Source organism: Thamnophis sirtalis, unplaced genomic scaffold (assembly GCF_051295495.1).
Source record: "Thamnophis sirtalis isolate CommonGarterSnake01/CBP01778 unplaced genomic scaffold, rThaSir2_p1.2 scaffold_5, whole genome shotgun sequence".
NCBI lineage: Eukaryota > Metazoa > Chordata > Lepidosauria > Squamata > Natricidae > Thamnophis > Thamnophis sirtalis.
In genome coordinates this window covers 68612409-68629894 of record NW_028261385.1, presented here as the reverse complement: position 1 = coordinate 68629894, position 17486 = coordinate 68612409, and the positions used below count along the sequence as shown (strand labels likewise).

Sequence of the window (17486 nt, the reverse complement as noted above, 5' to 3'; positions counted from 1 at the left end):
TTTTTTTTCCCATCCAGAAACCATGGGTTTAGAGGCATCATGGAATTAGTTGTCTAGCTAAAAAGGGGAAAAATGAGACTAATATATGTAAATGTTTTCTAGTCCCAAAACAGACATATAAAAGGGAAATTGATTAACTGAAAATTCTGAGCAGCCAGATTATTTGGCATGGCCTCTAGATTATCGTTAACTATGTGGAAATGTTGGAGAAATATAGTTTTCTTTGTGTGTGATTAGCCTTCAAGATCTCAGAGGTGTAAAAGAAGGAACAAAGATAGGTTGGCTTATGTGATTTAAACGTTCCTGCTGTTATTTTCTGTGTTAGCGTCTACATTTTAGAATCTTGTAGTAATTCAAACATGAATCAAATTAAGCAGTATTTGATTACAAGAGAGATGATCGATCTTGATCCTATGTATAACTTGCTGTTGTTGTTTTTCCATTCAGATGTGATGTCAGCTGCTTTGGGTGCAGTGGTCCAGGAGAAAGAAACTGTACAAGTTGTCCAAATGGCTACATCTTAGATACAGGTCTTTGTGTAGTTGGTCTTGTCTGTAAAGATGGTGAGTGCATTTCTCCAACTAAATTTCTGATTTTTCTTCTGTTTAATATTGTTTAGACTTTAAAAAATAACCTCCAGAAAGTTGAACTCCTTTATTGTTTTTATTCCCAATAGGAAAAGCCAGCTTAGTATTCTCATCATTTATCATAAAAGAGTAGTCTATTTTCATATATTTGCTTAAAAGCTTCTGGGAATAAATTGAATGTACAAACAGTATTAAAAGATCTAAGACTGCATGAATGAAAAAATAAAATATTTTTTTAAAAAAAAACTGCAGAAAGAGGCCCTGAACAAAGATAGAATAAATCAGCTGTTGAAATTATCCCCCAAATGTGAAATACTGGAAATTTTAATTTTGCAAATTCAAAATATAAAAGAATTGTTATTTATTATGGGAGTTGCACTTTTGCTATAGTGTGTGAGTATATGTATCAACTCCTTGGAAGAAAAATTAGTATCCTCAACCAGAAACAATTGGGTTCTTTTCAAGACTTCACAGTTATAGCTGAATACTCATTCTCAAAGGTCAGCTACCTTAATCCTGGTGTCCTCCTGATGTATTAGAAGGACTTGGATGTATGAGTAGCTAATATTTGGAGACCCCAACCAGGGATGGGTTGCTGTTGGCATTGTTGGTTCCTTTGTGCATGCGTGCCAGAACATGAAAAAAAAATACTAAAAAAAAAAGCTGGCATTGGTAGTAGTGACTAGGAACTGGTTCAGGGGCGTGGCCAGCTGGGGTCGCTGCTGATTCTGCGACCAAGGTCAAAATGCCACTACCGGTTCACCCGAACTGGTGTGAATTGGTAGCAACCCACCTCTGGCTCCAACTAGACTAATTATGTGGTCAGATGTGACCAATGTGCTTCTATGTACTGGAATACATAGAAGAAAACAGAAGCAGGTTTGGGAATGAATATTAGGATTTTTCTACAGGGATAGGTAGATGTAACCAACCATGTATTTAACAAGGGAAAATCCCTATTTCTATTCCTAGAAAATGATCACCATAAGTATCTATGCATAAGTTGTATTTTTTTAAAAATTATTATCATTTTTCTTTGAAGAAATTTGAAGAAATTGTATTGTCTATCAATCTGAAAATAGAACAGAATGTGGCCAAATTTGGATTTGGGGGAGAAGTTGACTAAATAAATAAATAAATATTTGTAAATGTGCCAGATCTAACCAATGGAAAAATCCAAAAAAAAAATTCTATCAACTTAAATTTCTTGACTTTTCTCTTCTGGTCAGATGATTAAAGCAAAATTGTTGTTAAGAAAATGGGGGAAAGTCATGCTCTCTACTTTTTCTTTATCTTGTAAAGATATGCTGAGATAGTGGAACAAGCAATAACTTCTAGTTGGTTTCATTAGTATCCAGAGTGAGTCAGCTGTAATAAAGATACACAGTGGTGTAGCAAACCATAGTGCATCTTGTTAAACCCTTTTGTTGAATGAATTCATACAGGCTAATCAGCAAACACTGCAAGTTTACTAAAAGAGTCTTAATTTTGCATTGTTCAAAAGTCAGCAAGAACCTTGGGGTTCTAGGTTTAATCTAGTAGATTAAAGAAGCACGCTACTTTCAGCTTAAACGGTACAACATCTCAGCTTGTTTTAATGATATGTAAAGTTTACATTGCTCCTTTCATTTCAAATGTTTTTATTTCTCATCTGTAATTACAATTGATGCTACACTCAGTTTTTCATATTACCTACTACTGTATGCTACTAGCTTTTCTTCTTGTTCCTTTCATTGAATGGTTTTTGACAACTTATCAATGGAGTGTGTGATCTGTTTTTTTTTTTAACCTCTGTTCCTGTTCTGATTATTTTATATCCTGTCCAGGTGTTCCCTTCATGATTTGTATCCAACCACAATTTCCTCCAAACTGAAATACTCCATTCTAAGATGTCTAACTCACATCCTGGCTATTGCTTCTCTTGACATTCTCAGAATAATTTTAAACTACATTTGGGGGCGAAGTGAAGAAATTCCTGATACTTAAGGGACCTATGACTTGGAAATCAAATTATTTAAGCCACAGTAAACTCTCAATTAAGGGACTCAGTGGCTCAGTGGCTAAATGATGAGCTTGTCGATTAGAAAGGTTGGCAACTCAGCGGTTCAAATCCCTAGCGCCACGTAATGGAGTGAACTCCTGTTACTTGTCCCAACATCTGCCAACCTAGCAGTTCAAAAGCATATAAAAATGCAAGTAGAAAAATAGGAACCACCTTAGGTGGGAAGGTAACAGCATTCCATGTGCCTTTGGCATTTAGTCATGCCGGCCACATGACCACGGAGGTGTCTTTGGACAGCACTGACTCTTCGGCTTTGAAACAGAGATGAGTAGCGCTCCCTAGAGTCAGGAACGACTACCACATATGTACGAGGGAAACCTTTATATTTACCTTTAAACCTTCAATTAAAACCCTTTAGGAGATCTTAAAGGCAACAGACAAAATTTGTCCATAAACTTTAAATTTCTGTACATGGATAAAATGCCTTCTGCCACTTATTAAACTATAATATGCATAAAATAAATGAATTTATGCTTGCATAAAGGACATTTGAATTTAATGGATGTCTGCTTTCATGACAACCCCATTTTCCACTAAATCAGGAGTTTAGTGTGCAACTGCAAGATTTTTTATGATCACAGTAATATATGGAGAACTCTGAATTTACAGAGAACATACAAAGGCATGTCATTTTATACATGCTTTTAAAGGAAAACTATGAAATAATGAGATGGAAAAAATTAAAATCCTCCTTGAAACTAATATGTGCATGAAAAATATTTCTCACTGGAGGTTTGTTTTCCTAAATTCATTGTTAGTGGCAAATGCTGTAAAACTCATTGAATTAATGTCCACATAACATTAGGCCTCTGCTTGTGATCCCTTTTGGTTTAAGTAGCATTCAAAGTGTTGCAAGATTCTTAACAACATAATGATTTCAATATCAATGACAATATATGCAAGTGCTATCAAGAACATCTTATGTTCAATGAGTTTTACAGCATTTGCCACCAACAATGAATTTAAGAAAACAAAACTCCAGTGAGAAATATTTTTCATGCACATATTAGCTTCGAGGATGATTTCATTTTTTTCCATCTCATTATTTCATAGTTCTCCTTTAAAAGCATGTATAAAATAACATGCTTTTGTACACAGTAAAATTGCTAAACCAACCAAATATTGCAATATGCCTTTAACTGACTGACTGGAAAAAGTGCTTAGCAGCTTGGATTGTGATAAACGGGACACTGGCAGATTTATCTGAATGTGGGATTGAATTTAAAATCAGATTGAAAACTCATGTTCTTCACAAAGACAGGATGATATTCAATTTGCCCTTTGAATCCTCCTGACTGCAGCCTTCAATTGCTCTATCGTAGGGGGTGGGGTGGGGTGGAATTGGTCAGAAGGAGCTGCTAGGTAGAGAAAATCTATTTCCACTGGCAAATGCTCTTCCATTGGCAGCTGCTTATCTCTGAATTTTCCCCAAAGTGGATGATCAAAGAATACAGTCCACCCAATTTATTTATAGCTTTTTCTCTTAAATTGTAGGAAAATTATGCATTAGGCTCTGAATCAGACTAAGATTTTTCTCCATAAAGTAACAAGTGAATGAGCTTTTAAAAAATGATTGTGATGCACATTATAATAAATCATGCTTTGCAATTGCACAGTGAGCAAAGGAATCTTCACCGTAACAATTTTGGGGAGTACACCAAAAAAAAATCAGAATATTCTATTAAATTCTATATGATTTAAAATTATGTGTACATTCTTGTGTGTTTCTGTTTAGTACTCTTTTTTTAAATTCATAATACTCAATAAGATATCTCTGTGCATTTTTCACTGTTTTCTAATATTTCTTTTTCTGATCTTTTTTTATTCTTCTTATATAAATGGATACAAATCACTCCCTGCTACAACACAATGTATTTTCCTGAAAACAAATGCTGTTGTGACTGAAATTCCTTTTGATGGAAACCCAATTTCCTATTTGCTACCTGCTCCTGAATGATCTCTTCTATCAAATTTGCCTGTCTGACCAATTAAATCTCCCTCTACTTGACACCATGCTGTTCAAACCTCAACCTCCTTCCACTCTCTATGACCTCCTGAAGCAACGGAAGAGTCTTGGGCAGAAGGCGGCTTCTGTATGCTAGTGAAAAAGAATAATCTTTGCCAGCGGAAAGTACTTCAGCAACTTTGCTGCAGAACATGTACACTAAAAGGTTGATTTGGCTCCTCTCCAGGCATTCTTGTTCCGGTAGACTTATAGATTAATCCATATTATTAAAAATGGGGAAACCCCCCTAAAACCACCTTTTTTCCTCCTCTTTCTCTTTCTCCCCTTTGGGGAGGCAGTGAACTGTATATTGGAACTTAAAATATAAAACTACAACGAGCCTACCTTTCATTACTGGGTGTTCAGAAAAAAAAACATCTGGGATCACAGTGTCAGTAGGGTGTGACCAAAGCATTTGATGCCAAATTAAAGTCATTTGACTTCCTGTCAATTTAAGGACATGCCTGGATATATTTTTTTTAACAAAAATCTGCTTTTCTTTTTTTTTTCTGCTTGTTTCCCTTGAAGATGTGTAGAGTGCGCCAACAATACAGCACAAGTTTACAATGGATTAAAACAAAACAAAAAACATACTCGCATTAGTCTTTTCTTTTTTGTCCTCATGTAATAAGAACGAGAAGAACTCTGAAAAGAAATAACATTTTTCTTGTTGGAAGCTCATGCTCTGTGTGCATTATGGTGGTGTCTGCATTATTTTTTAGTGTGATTGTATGTTGGGTAGCATTTGCTTGGATTCATTTTATCACGTTGCTAAATTCTCCAAAAGCTTTTCAGAATTCTGGCCAGATCAAACATATGTTTTTTAAAGATAAATTTCAATGTTTTAGGCTTCATTCTGGTATGAATAAACTCTGAAAGATGCAAGAACCCCTCCCTTTTTAAGTGTAGCTTTTATACTTGAACTGGAATCCACCAATATCCATAAGGTAGAGTGTGAACTTTTAAAACTTTGATACCAATATATTTCTTTGGATGTGGGCCATGACTTCAGATCAGGCAAGTTAAACATAAAAATTAAAGGAAATAATTTTAAATAAAATCTAATTTAACTGAACCAAATAATCCAGGGTGTCAAACTCGCAGCCCATGGGCCAGATGGATCATACACTGGTCATGCCCACCCTAACTCCACAAAGGGGAAAAACATCGTGTCACATGACGACATGATGCTGCGAATTTGACACCTGTGAAATAGTCTATCAAATATCAAAAAGCAGTAAGAAGCAATCAAATATCAGTTCATATAATATACATAGAAGACTATGAGTAGACCAAATTAATTTCAATCTTAACAAAAATACATATCATACATTAGTTTTTTAAAAAGAACTTTCCAAAAGTCTATTGATATTTCTTTTTGCATATTTACTTTTACGTACCTTTATGTTTATCATTTATTTTCCTTTAGCTAACATTAGATCCTTTTATTAATACTTTTTGAAACTCGAATTTTCCTACCAAATATTTCATACATTTATTAAAGTGTGATGCATACATGAATATGTCAAATACTCCACTAAATAATATCATGTTTAGTTTATGCGATAAAATAAGGTATATGAACAGAGCTTGTAAGGTGTTTTTTTTTACATAAAAGTGAACAAAATTAGCACATATCCATGTATGGATTTCAATATCCCTTCAGCAAGTAAATATGCATTGGCTCATGCATAGGTTATTTTATATGTAGTATGCTCAATACATTCATGATATATTGCTTTCTGAACAAAGTAAATTCTCTGGATTTCAGCAATTGCTAAAAATGAATAGATATGAAATCCAGAAGCAGTGTGATCTATACCTATAACTGGAATTAATATACTAAGCCAAATTTTACTCTTAATGTGCATGCATTATCAGTATTCCATCAAGAGTGAAATAATTTGTTATTATTGTGCAATAGTAGAAAACATAAAGTCCTAAACATAAAGCTTTCTGCTACCATATAATATGTTGAGAAAATCCCAAAAATAAATTTCAAATTTCATAGTATTTTCTATATTCTATTTTAATACTGAAAATAGTATTAAAATATAATTTGTGCATTTTAATTAATTTTCAAAACATTCATGTAGCAGAAAATATAAGATAATTCTGCCATTCTTAATTGTTTTCATTGTATATAGCACAGATCTATATGAAATAATAATGTTTTTATTTATCCTGAAAAAATAGGGCTTCCTAAACATTACAAATTATATAGAAATTAATCTTTTTTCAATATAAATAAATATGCAGAAGAATCATCTTGCTCACCATCAAATTATTTAGAAATAAATTTATTTTAAGATTAAAATGAATAATTATCACCTTGAAAACTCATTTCATTTAAAATCCTCAGTATTTATTATTATAACTTGAAACATTTAACAGACCAGCAAAAAGGTGTTTTGATACTGCCATTCATAGTCTCAAGAATATTTTCACTATTTTTTATGATTTGCACAAAATCTAGCTATCTTTTTTTTATTTATATTCTAGAAAAAAGGTAGATGTAAGAGAAATTCTAGTGTGTGTAACATAGTTACAAAGTACACAATCCTATGCTGTTTTAGCAAAACTTCAAATGGAGAAAAAAACTTTTCTTAAATATACTAAAGATCAGCACAATATGACAAAGGCATTTGTCCAAAGTAAATTCTAGACAATATTTTAAAAACATATTTCTTTTTACCATCTCTCTTATTCTAAAACTTAAACTAAGATCTTAAAGAGATGGCTTCAATAAGGAGAAAAAGGAGGTTCAAAGAAATTGGCTGGAGTGAAAAACAATCCATGAAAAGACAAAGGTCTTGCCTAGTAATATCCTACAGCTGAGGTGGAATATTTTTGACTTGGAAATGATTGGTGAAAATGGGAAAAAGTCAGATATTTTTGTTCTAGCTGTGTATGAATTTCCATGAGATTAATAGTGTTTCAATTAATCACTCATTGTCTATTCTTTTTCAAAAGTAATTAAGTTTGATGTAACTTTATGTAAGTTGGGCGATGGCTTGTACTCTGAGAAGACACCGTAAGTGTGATATGGTTAATGCCACTGATGCCCAATTTTCAAAAATTCTCATAACTCTGTTCTAGTTGTATTACTACTGTCTGGACTGCCTCATTTTTTCATGACAAAAACTATAAAATAATGCTTCCACGATTTAAGTTAATGGAATATATATATTATATAAGTAAATATTACGCAACACATACACACATGCAAACACATCCATATGTGTGCTTGTGTGTCTCCAAATTGTGATATAATATATTGAGTTGTAAAGATTTTATTTGGATACTTTAAAATGCTTTTAAACTAATATAGTGGAGAATTTAATTTTTTAAAATACTGACATTGTTAAATCCAGATACATTTTACTGAAAAATACTGTACATTGTAAAACATCCAGCTGTTATTTGTAAAAACAGATAGTATTGTAATTGTTATTCGCCAAAATCAATGTTATTCTACATTTTATTTTTTCTATTAAATTAACCTTTTCTCCATCAGCCTAGTAAAGCACATTTATGACATATATATGTCATAAGCATATGACATAAATATTCTTTTGCTTAGATGTTACTTTTTCTGTGTTTTTCCCTTCCCTCATTTTTTTAAACAAGTAATTTGGTACTAAACAGAAATTGCTTAAATAAACTGAAAGAATATTTTATATTGAACTATTGGTCTTGGGGTAGAAGAATATTCATATTTCTTATTTATTTCCAAAGGGACTCAAGCACCAAGAGTTACAAATGATTTTATAAAATTTTGTACAGGACATAGAATCAATTTTGAGGAAGCTATGGTCATTCATCAAATTTGCAACTTAATATAATGCTGTAGTCTTTGTCACCTTATTTTGAATTTGTGTCCGAGTGTCATTTTCTTCCAGTGGCAGAATAGAATTTATCCATGAAGTGTTCAATACTTCATAGAAAGGATCAACTCATGAACATACAAAAGTATGGTTCTTCAAAGTTCTGCTGTAATGTTTATGCCACAGTAGGATTTAAACGATTATGGGGTAACCTGAGCAAGGGCCAGGTGTTAATAAGTTTTAAAACTCAGTGCTTAGTCTAACATACACAGAAATTAATTGCATGTGTGAATTGACCTCAAAACTCTACTTCAAATTGATGAAATTCTTTTAGCATTAAATAAGCAATGAAAGTTTATATCAAATGTCATACCTCTTTTTAATTGGAGAGTGAATATCCTTCACCATGACAATGAATAAAGTCCATGCTCCATGGTTGTAAGTGAAACAGCCCTATCTGCTTCACAGCATCACTTTAATCTACTGCAGCCTCACAAACCACCAGCTAAATAAATATATAAATATAGCTTCCAGGTGGAATTATATACCTATTAGCTAAGATGTCAACAGCATGAATCAGAAAGAGAAGATCTAAGTGGTTTACGTATTTTAACAATAACAAAAATGTTGACAGAGAGACAATGAGAGGTGGGTTTTTTTCTAGGTTCAGCATGGAATGAACAAATCTATCATTAAAAAAACAGTCTTCTGTAAAAGCTGGTGACTAAACATTTGGCCTGCTAGTGAGTATATCTGGCCTCTGAGCAATTCTGCAGAAGATTGACCTGGCATTCTTATTATGTCTTTTTACCCACAGCTGAAACCTTGAATCCTCTTCCTGGTTTCCTTCATTTTATAGAGCCCTAAATAATTGTAATTGCTAAGTAACTTTATCTCCCCAAAGCAGAGTGAGGGACAGAGGCAGAGAGAAAGAGACAGCTCCAATTTATATTGAGAAGTTATGAAAATATATTTTAACAAAATATAAGCATACTTTACAATCTCTCAGTTGGTACTTTACTCTGAGCAACATAGATTTAGGAAGCACCTGCCTCCCTTGGGCAGGTAACAGTGTAACATTTATAGATTTGATGTAGGTGGGGAATTACTTTTTTTTAAATGAAATGAGAACTGAATCAGAAAAAGTATGACTCTTGTCTTTGCTGTGTCCTCTGTCTCCTCTCTTCTTTTTTGAGATATCCTGGAATTTTGAGTTGCTTCCAGTGCTACAATGAAAGTGGGTGTATTTGTCAGTACCACTGATTTTATCAGGAAGATAATTTAGTGAAGCCATTCTTTCTTTATGGAAGACCAAAGAAGAATGATCTAGTTCATCAGCATAAACTAAAAAGTCCTCCTGCAGCTACACAATCGATGGTCAATTTCAATGAGATTTGGGCCAAAGAGCACAATCTTCTGCTCAATTAGCAATGCAAACCAAAGCATTTATGACCTCATTTCTAAAACCTAGGAATAATCGCTATTATTGCATTATTATTATTGTTTATTTTACTAAGTCATTCTCCCAAAGGATTGTAGTTTATCAGGGAGGAGGAAAACTCTGCTTATGACTCACTCCTAGAAATGTCCTTGACTGTGTTTCCTTTCCTTATTGCAGCCTACTATGTCTTTTCTTCCACTCTCTATCAGAAGCAGAGTCCAAAGATCAGACTGATAAGATCTCAAAGATTGTGGTAAAAGGAGAGTCATATAGGTGACATAAATATACAGTGTTATCAATCCAAAGAATAAAAATGAAATGTATCATTATAAAAGTTATTGGAAAACAAATGGCTCAGCTAATGCACAGAGGTGGGTAACACTATACTAGGAATTGGGGTAAAAACAGAATCCATGATTGTGCATGGTATAATGGACCAACCTGACGGGTCATCCCAGGAAGGTGGGAGGTCATCAAAAAAGATGGTTGTCTTAACCACACATTTTTTTTACCTTTTATAAAACGTAAATGAAATATTGTTTAAATTGAATGGTCATGATTGAAATCTTGAAGGTTTTTTATTCTTCGCTAAAAATCCGATGCCATTTAACCCAATTGGTATTTCAGAGAACAGCAGAAGGATAGATCTGTCTGCAAGATGTCATGTGTTCTCAGCTGATTTCTCTAGAAAAAGTCTTAAAGATTCTGAGTAATAGTCCAGAACTTGCCAGGAAAACTCTGGCCCCAAAAGGAAGCTTTGCAGCAGCAATGAAAAGATACTGTGAATGTTTCTGATTTATAGTGTGGATCTAAGCTAACCTTCATTCACAGATAACACCAATTTCAAGAATCATAAAATCATTGAATTGGAAGTGACCTTACAGCAAATCTCATCTGGTCTCCTACTCAGTACAGGATTAATTAGAGCATTTCTGATAGATGATTGTCTAATCTCTGATTGAAGATCTCCCATGAAGGAGATCTTACTGCATCATGGGGCAGCTTGTTTAACTGGATAAAATATCATACAATCAAGAATTTCCTCCTAATCCTATTTCTGAGTATTTTTAAACAAATGGTTTTGAAATGGTTATCTGCTCCCTCTTCTTGATGATAACCTTTCGGATATTTGATTGACACCATATCTTACCACATTGGTCTCTTTTGCAAGGTAAACATATAAATATATTTCCACCATTGCTCATAGGACTTGATTTCCAGACATCTTTCCATCTTGGTAGTCCTTGTCTAAACTTTTTTCATTTTGTCTCTAGCTTTCTGAACTGTGGTGCCCAAACTGGATACAGTATGTCTACTGGCATCTGATCAGGAAGTGGAGTAGAATAATCACTTCCTGTGACCTAGATCCTGGGCTCCAAAGTAGCATTGGCTTTTAGCAGCTACATCTCATTCCCTGTTTATGTTTATCTTCTGGTCTTCAAGGACATTCAGATGTTTTTCACATACAGATTTCACAGATTTCTTCAACCGTTCTAAATTGCTGCCATTCTATTTTTTTACCCGTATGTAGGAATGTGTATCCAAATTTTTCAACTAAGTTGCATCAACCGTTTCACCACTACTTTAAAATGATCTCTTCGCTATTTTTAAAAAAAATTATATACAATAAATTATCTCCACCACATCTCAAGTCACTTCTAAATTCTAGATCTATTACGAAGAAGTTGAAAAATATTAGTTTCAGAGACTACGGCATTTACATCACTTCATGATGCTGTCAATTTAGTTTGGATCCTGTACTTTAATATGCTACAAACTGATAAGAGAACATCCCTTATCTCATGACAGATAGATTTGCTCAAGTCATTGATGCTATTAAACAGCTATTAAAATTCCCCAGTCTATCAGATCACCCTTCTTGCAAGGTTTTGGCATTTAGCTAACATTAAAAGCAACCATGAAAAATATCCAGATCTACCTTTCTCAGCCAAGCTTAATATTGGACAAATATTTCAAAATGATAAATGAACGTTTTACTAAAAGAATTTCTTAAAAGTTTTCCCAATGTTGCAGATATACAACTTCGCCATGAGTATTTACAGTCAACTAAATATTTCATACAAAGATAGGAAATAATCCAAGGAAATAATAATTTATTTGTGCTCTGTACTTTAAATATTGAAGCAACAAGTATGAGGATATACTTTTTACGTGAATAATTTGAGAAGTACAATGCTATACTTTTATTTTATTATCTGGTTAGAAAAGTAATCACTCACTATTCAGTGTAATGAACCTACCAAAGAAAACAACAGAAAGCTGAATGTACTTTTTTCTTCCTAGCATTTTCCCACAATTGCAGGATCCACTCTTTTCAGATTAATCAAGTGTTGATCCACTGGTTATAACAGGAATTGACTGACCAGCTCCTCACCAGAGACTTGAAGGCTGAGAAGTGTGACTGGTCCAAAGTTACCTAGCCAGCTTACATACCTAAGAATGACTAGAGTTCACAGCTTCTGGGTCTCCTTAACCACTAGAACAAACTGATTCTCTAAAAAAGCATACATATAATTGTAGTTTATAAACAAAACTTTGCTAGTGGATAAAATATGGTTTAATATGAAGTCACAATTCTATTGTCAGATTGTATAGTCACGTAAATTATTAGAGTTGAGCCCCAAATAAACTTTCAGAGAAAAATTATTTTGTAATACACTGCTGTCAACTTTTATCGCTCTGTGAAACTCTTGCACAACATACTGCTGGCAAAATTACATGCCAATTTAATTATAGCATAATTATATTCTTATAGCACCCTGTGGTGTAGTAGAATCAATGTAGTAAAGTAGCAGAGTGGTATAGAATAGTAAAATATTTTCTGTCCATCACAATTACGCAGATCCATTTCATGCCAGGAGTAAAGATATATGAAATGTATATTGAAAAAGATAACTGTTTATAGTTCATATTAGTATGAAACCAATGAAGATCAAGATCATTGTGCAGTACTGCTACAGTTTGTATTTTAATACATATCACTGATTTTAAGCTATGTTTGGGATAGATAAGGTGAGCTGAGTGAGCAACCAACAGAAAATAAAAGATATTTTTCACTCTCTGCTTTTGCAGCAGTATTAATAAAGTACATGTCACTTTGCAGCAAAGCACAGGTTCCATTCTTCTTGTTAAAAAGACAATATCCCTTGGTATTATTTTTAACTATTTTGTAAATTTCAGCTTTAACAAGGCTCTCAAACATGCTCTGGTTTTGCATGTTGACACTATGTAGACAGGCAGAAAATATATGAAGTGATGATATTGGAGAAAGACTGGCAATTATAAAAGAAACAATGGGTTTAAGTTCAGTTATGCCATACCTCTATTTATAGGTGTGGCATTAGAGACACTTCAAGTCCCACAAATTCATTCTAGCCCTAGGCAAACACGTGGTATCATATAGAAGTATTTTTCAGTCAGTTATGGATCCTGGACTACATTCTTTTTTCAAAGAATCTTAATTTAATACAATGATGGGGACAATGTAAAACAAAGATCATGTAGGATAAGCAGTAAGAATGATCTTTATGGCAAAAGTGTTGGTCTAGGACAGGGGAGACCCAAGTTCAAGGCCAACCTCTGCCATAGAAACTCACTAGAAGAAATTGGAGTAGTCATTCTCTAACACAGTGTTTCTCAAACTTGGTGATTTTAAGATGTGTGAACTTCAGTCCCAGAATTTGCCAGCCAGCATGGTTGGTTGGGGAATTCTGGAAGTTGAAGTCCACACATCCTAAAGTCACCAAAGATGGAAAATGCATAGCATACCTCACATGTTGCTGTTGTGGACATCACACAAAAGGTCATTCCTTTATAAACTGTTTTGAGGATGCAGACGAAATATGAGAAATAACCATAAATACAAACAAATAAAAACCCGTAACATGAAGGTTGAATTTTTTTTAACTTGTTTTTCTATATTAGGGGACAGGCTTCAGTGAGATTAAGTTTTGTACCTATAGTAAGATTTTTTTAAATGTAACATATCTCTTTCCTTCATTCGCCATCAAAAATTGGCAATAAAATGTACTTTTACTACTGCATGGTAGAATACTAAATTTTTGTATCATGCTTTGGAGAAATGTGTGTGTGTAAAGAAGATGCAGAAATATAAATACCTTTCAGGGAAACAGTTTGCTCACACCTATGTAGCTCATTTATGCACACCATCTGAGCTTTGTTTTATGTGGATAAACTTGCAAAATTATTCACAGAATTTGGCTTCTTTTCAAAGAAAAGCTTTCTCATACATTAACAGAAATAGATTTAAGTATAATTTTTCATCCTCAGGTTTCGCAGTTCAGTTAGCTTCTGCAAATACAATGATAGTGTCAAATACTAGTGAATCATCATTATTTTTATAAGGTTTTCACAGTGTCATTAAATAAGAAGTAGGCATATTCTTCTAATCAAACTAGGAAATCATGAGAATGGCAACAATAGCCAACAGCAGAATATTTTTATCCTGTATCATTGGCCTCAGAGTTGGCATGTTCAGATGATACTGATCCAGCTATCAATCATGTTTTGCTCTTTTCTCTTAAGAAAACAAACAGAAATGTAGACAACCCAGTGATCCCAGATATCACATCGATACAAAAAAATATGAACAAAGTTTTGGGGAGCAGTTGCCCTGACAAAGCTGCTCTTGTAAATCCAGATAAAGTATAGTGCTGGAGAAATCCTGATTTCAAAGTAAAGACAAAATGAAAAACTAAAGAAAGATTCAAGGACCATAAATGGCAACAGTGAACCACGTGACGTAGTTTTCAGGGGTAAGGAACCCAAAGAACAGATGCTGGATTTTAGGAATATTAACAGCTCCTCAAGCTTGGCATTCAGACAATTGCAACAAGATTGGTAGGTGGGCATGCATCTTTGGGGCAATTGTAATCGCTCTATCACCCCAAATGGAAGCTGCTAGATATTCAAAGAAGTGTCATAGGTAATCCAGAAAAATCACACCAATGAAGCCTGACTATCTTCTTCTAGTTGGCTTGATTGCCTCTTTGCTCAATCTGTTCCCTCAACTCCAATTTCCTATGCGATCTTCTCTATTATGGCTATTCAGTAGTGCAGCTGTTATTGGAGCTGCTTTAAGAAGGCATGAATTATTATTTTTTTCAGTTTCTGCTTTTTGTCCTGGGCACCTTCACTATCAGCATGCTTGGTCTGCTACTCCTGTTACTATAGAATTACAAAGGTTGTCTTGGCCCCTGTGGTTGTGTGGTGTACTTAGTATGAGATCTATCTGGACTTCGCTTCTAATTTAAAAAGGTCAGATACCAGTTAACCACCAATATTTAGGAAATTTAAGAATACATCCCACTGACAGGACAATTTGCAGATCAACATTTTGAGCTTCATCGCTTCATGCAAAGTTCTGTCTTATTTTCTCATCTGGTTTTTTTCATTTCCACCTTTTTTCAGTTCCTGAAATATCCCACTAATAGACGCTATGATGTCCTTCCTTCCTTCCTTCCTTCATTCCTTCCTTCCTTCCTTCCTTCCTTCCTCCTTCCTTTCTTCCTTCACTCACTCACTCACACCCTTCCCCTCTTTCTTTCTTTCTTTCTTTCTTTCTTTCTTTCTTTCTTTCTTTCTTTCTTTCTTTCTTTCTTTCACATACTATTATATAAGTTAAACATTCCACTGGAGCTGAAACAAATTCAGTTCCAATTATTTTGAAAGAATCCTACTTTACTCTACAAAGTGACTAAATCACTACAAAATAACCAATTTAACTTTGAATTTGATTGTATCTGATTGACATATCCACTCTACCAACATTGCACCATTGCATATTAAATGAATGGAGGCAGCCTGACATACAAATGTATGGGAAAGGAGTTTTTTTTTTTTTAAGTTATATCCAGGTTTTTAAGATACATCCAAGCTTGGAACAAATCAAAACCTGCTTGCTTTGTCCAGGGTGGAAATGAATAAATATCTTCATTTCTTCCTGAATGTTTTTCTTAGTCATTATGGTACAGTATAAAAAAAGAAAACAAAAATATTGTGTGCCAAAAGATAAGCAAGGTGGAAAGATTCAGGGGTTTTATTTTTCCCCTTGCCAGACACAAATGTGCTAATGATTCCTGGAATTCAGTGAATATTTGCAAATCCCCAATGCAGAGCAGTTCATTTGTTACAGAGAATTCCAACTGTGTTTGAAGCCAACTTTGTACAGGAAATTCTCCAACCATGTGTCATTTATCTATCTCCAATAGGTTTGCCAATCTACACTTTTATTTATGCTGAATCAGACATTTTTTGTGCAATATATATTTGGGTTTTTCTTATACTCTCAAAATTGCATTAATATAAACCTCTATTTTTGGAATATTTTATTTGCCATCAGCTATTGTATATTTGAATTGTATATTTATTTGTTTGTTTGTTTGTTTGTTTGTTTATATCCTACCTTTATTATTATTACAAATAACTCAAGGGAGCAAACATATTGAACACAACGCATCCAAATAAACAACACTGTGAGATGGGTTGGGCTGGAGAGAATGACTGGACCCAAAGTCACCTAGCGGGCTAAGGCAGAACTTGAACTCATGGTCTTTGCTTTCTGGTGCCTTAACCAATAGACCTAACAGGCTTTCTATGTGTGCTTAATATTTTTCTAGATGATAAATGCTAGCATTTTATCAACATAAATAATATATTCCATTTTCCTCACTCTCAACTTTCTATACCAACTGCCTTATAACTTAATATAAGATTCTTCAACCTCCTCTATCATTATATTAGTTATTTCATCCCTCCTACATCAGGTAAGTCATCATTGACTCTTACTTTGTTTTCTCTTTCAGGTCCTGTGAATGGCTTATTGGCATAAGCAGTTATAATAAAATCTTCCAAACTATACACAAACTCATTTAAATTCTTATTCATGTTTCAGAAAACTTTTCATACTAATTTGTAAGAAACCTGTATGTAAAGTTTTTAAAAGTTATATGAACCATTCCAATAGTTTTACAAGCGTTCTAAAATTTTACCAAGTTCTATATAAGATTTTCTTGTTTTTACAATAAAGGCAGTCCTCAACTTACAACAGCTCATTTAGTGATAGTTCAAATTTACAATGGCACTGACACTTATGACCATTTTTACACAACCGTTGTAGCATCCCCATTGTCATGTGATCAAATTTCAGGTACTTGGCAACTATAACAGTTGCCATGTCCTGAAGTCAGCTTTTGGAAACTTCTCACAAGCAAAGTCAGTGGGAATCCAGATTCACTTAACAACCATGCTACAAACATAACAACTGCAATGATTCACTTAACAACTGTGTCAAGAAAGATCATCAAATGGGCCAAAACTCACCAAACAAATGTCTCACTTAGCAACATAAATTTGGGGCTCAACTGTAGTTGTAAGTCAAGGACTATCTGTACTAGGTAATATATGAATGGAAGGGTAATCTTTACCCACAGAGAAATACCTTACTTGTTCCTACATTAGAAAAAGTGACCTACATCCAAAACTTATTATTTACCATTTGAAAGAATGCTTTTGATTGTTCTTC

General features: G+C 33.8%; 1 protein-coding gene across 1 annotated transcript in view; it reads left to right on the top strand.

Moving 5' to 3' along the window:
- LOC106553532 (proprotein convertase subtilisin/kexin type 5) overlaps positions 1-5247 on the top strand; it is a 145430-nt gene extending 140183 nt beyond the window's left edge. Inside the window, exons 20-21 of the mRNA XM_087715979.1 lie at positions 448-563; positions 4710-5247. Of these exons, the coding sequence (XP_087572105.1) occupies positions 448-563; positions 4710-4825 (232 nt within the window). The 3' untranslated portion in view covers positions 4826-5247. The remainder of the gene's footprint in view (positions 1-447; positions 564-4709) is intronic.
- The last annotated feature ends 12239 nt before the right edge of the window (positions 5248-17486 follow it).